The sequence below is a fragment of the Salvelinus sp. IW2-2015 genome, unplaced genomic scaffold (assembly GCF_002910315.2).
Source record: "Salvelinus sp. IW2-2015 unplaced genomic scaffold, ASM291031v2 Un_scaffold5381, whole genome shotgun sequence".
Taxonomy (NCBI): Eukaryota; Metazoa; Chordata; class Actinopteri; order Salmoniformes; family Salmonidae; genus Salvelinus; species Salvelinus sp. IW2-2015.
The window spans coordinates 3,274-4,494 of record NW_019946646.1 but is presented as its reverse complement, the minus strand read 5'-3'; the positions used below and the strand labels follow the sequence as shown (position 1 = coordinate 4,494).

At 44.8% G+C, this 1,221-nt stretch overlaps 1 protein-coding gene across 1 annotated transcript in view; it reads left to right on the top strand.

Moving 5' to 3' along the window:
- LOC112078195 (transmembrane channel-like protein 7) overlaps positions 1-1,164 on the top strand; it is a 7,266-nt gene extending 6,102 nt beyond the window's left edge. Inside the window, exon 3 of the mRNA XM_024144501.1 lies at positions 982-1,164. Within this exon, the coding sequence (XP_024000269.1) occupies positions 982-1,164 (183 nt within the window). The remainder of the gene's footprint in view (positions 1-981) is intronic.
- Positions 1,165-1,221: the final 57 nt, after the last annotated feature.

Below are 1,221 nucleotides of genomic sequence, written 5' to 3'. Positions count from 1 at the left end.
AACATACCCTCATAAAACTGACTATCCTACTGATCCTTGACTTCGGCGATGTCATTTACAAAATAGCCCCCAACACTCTACTCAGCAAACTGGATGTAGTCTATCACAGTGCCATCTGTTTTATCACTAAAGCCCCATATACTACCCACCACTGCGACCTGTATGCTCTCGTTGGCTGGCCCTCACAGCATATCCGTCGCCAAACCCACTGGCTCCAGGTCATCTATAAGTCTTTGCTAGGTAAAGCCCCGCCTTATCTCAGCTCACTGGTCACCATAGCAACACCCACCCGTAACACGCGCTCCAGCAGGTATATTTCACTGGTCATCCCCAAAGCCAACATTTCCTTTGGCCGCCTTTCCTTCCAGTTGTCTGCTGCCAATGACTGGAAAGAATTGCAAAAATCTCTGAAACTGGAGTCTTATATCTCCCTCAGTAACTTTAAGCATCAGCTGTCTGAGTAGCTTACCGATCACTGTACCTGTACACAGCCAATCTGTAAATAGCACACCCGACTACCTCATCCCCATATTATTACTTACCCCTCTTTCTCTTTTGCACCCCAGTATCTCTACTTGCACATCATCATCTGCACATCTATCACTCCAGTATTAATGCTAAATTGTAATTATTTTCGCCTCTAGGTCCTATTTATTGCCTACCTCCCTACTCTTCTACATTTACACACACTGTACGTAGATTTTTCTATTTTTCTTTTCTTTTGTGTTATTGACTGTATGTTTGTTTATGTGTAACTCTGTGTTGTTGTTTTTGTTGCACTGTCTTACTTTATCTTGGCCAAGTCGCAGTTGTAAATGAGAACTTGTTCTCAACTGGCCTACCTGTTTTAATAAAGGTGAAATAAATTTTAAAAAACGTAGTCTGTGTCTGCTTGTGGGTTTGTGTCAAGTCTGGTACGCTTCTAGTCTAGTAGGCTCCACTCTCACCACTTCCCACCCTCCACCTATCTCCCTCTCCCAGGGTTTCATGGAGTACTCCTACATGTTCTATGGTTACTATAACAACACCGTGGCAGAGAGCAGTGGCTTCCACTACAACCTGCCCCTGGCCTACCTCCTCACCTCCGTCTTCTACTTCGCCTTCTGTCTCATCTGCATCATCACACGGTACCTTCTGGAATGCCCTACACTTCCATCTGCATAGAAATAAAATGGATAGAATGGACATTAACCCTAATGACTTACTGACCCCCCCCCCCCC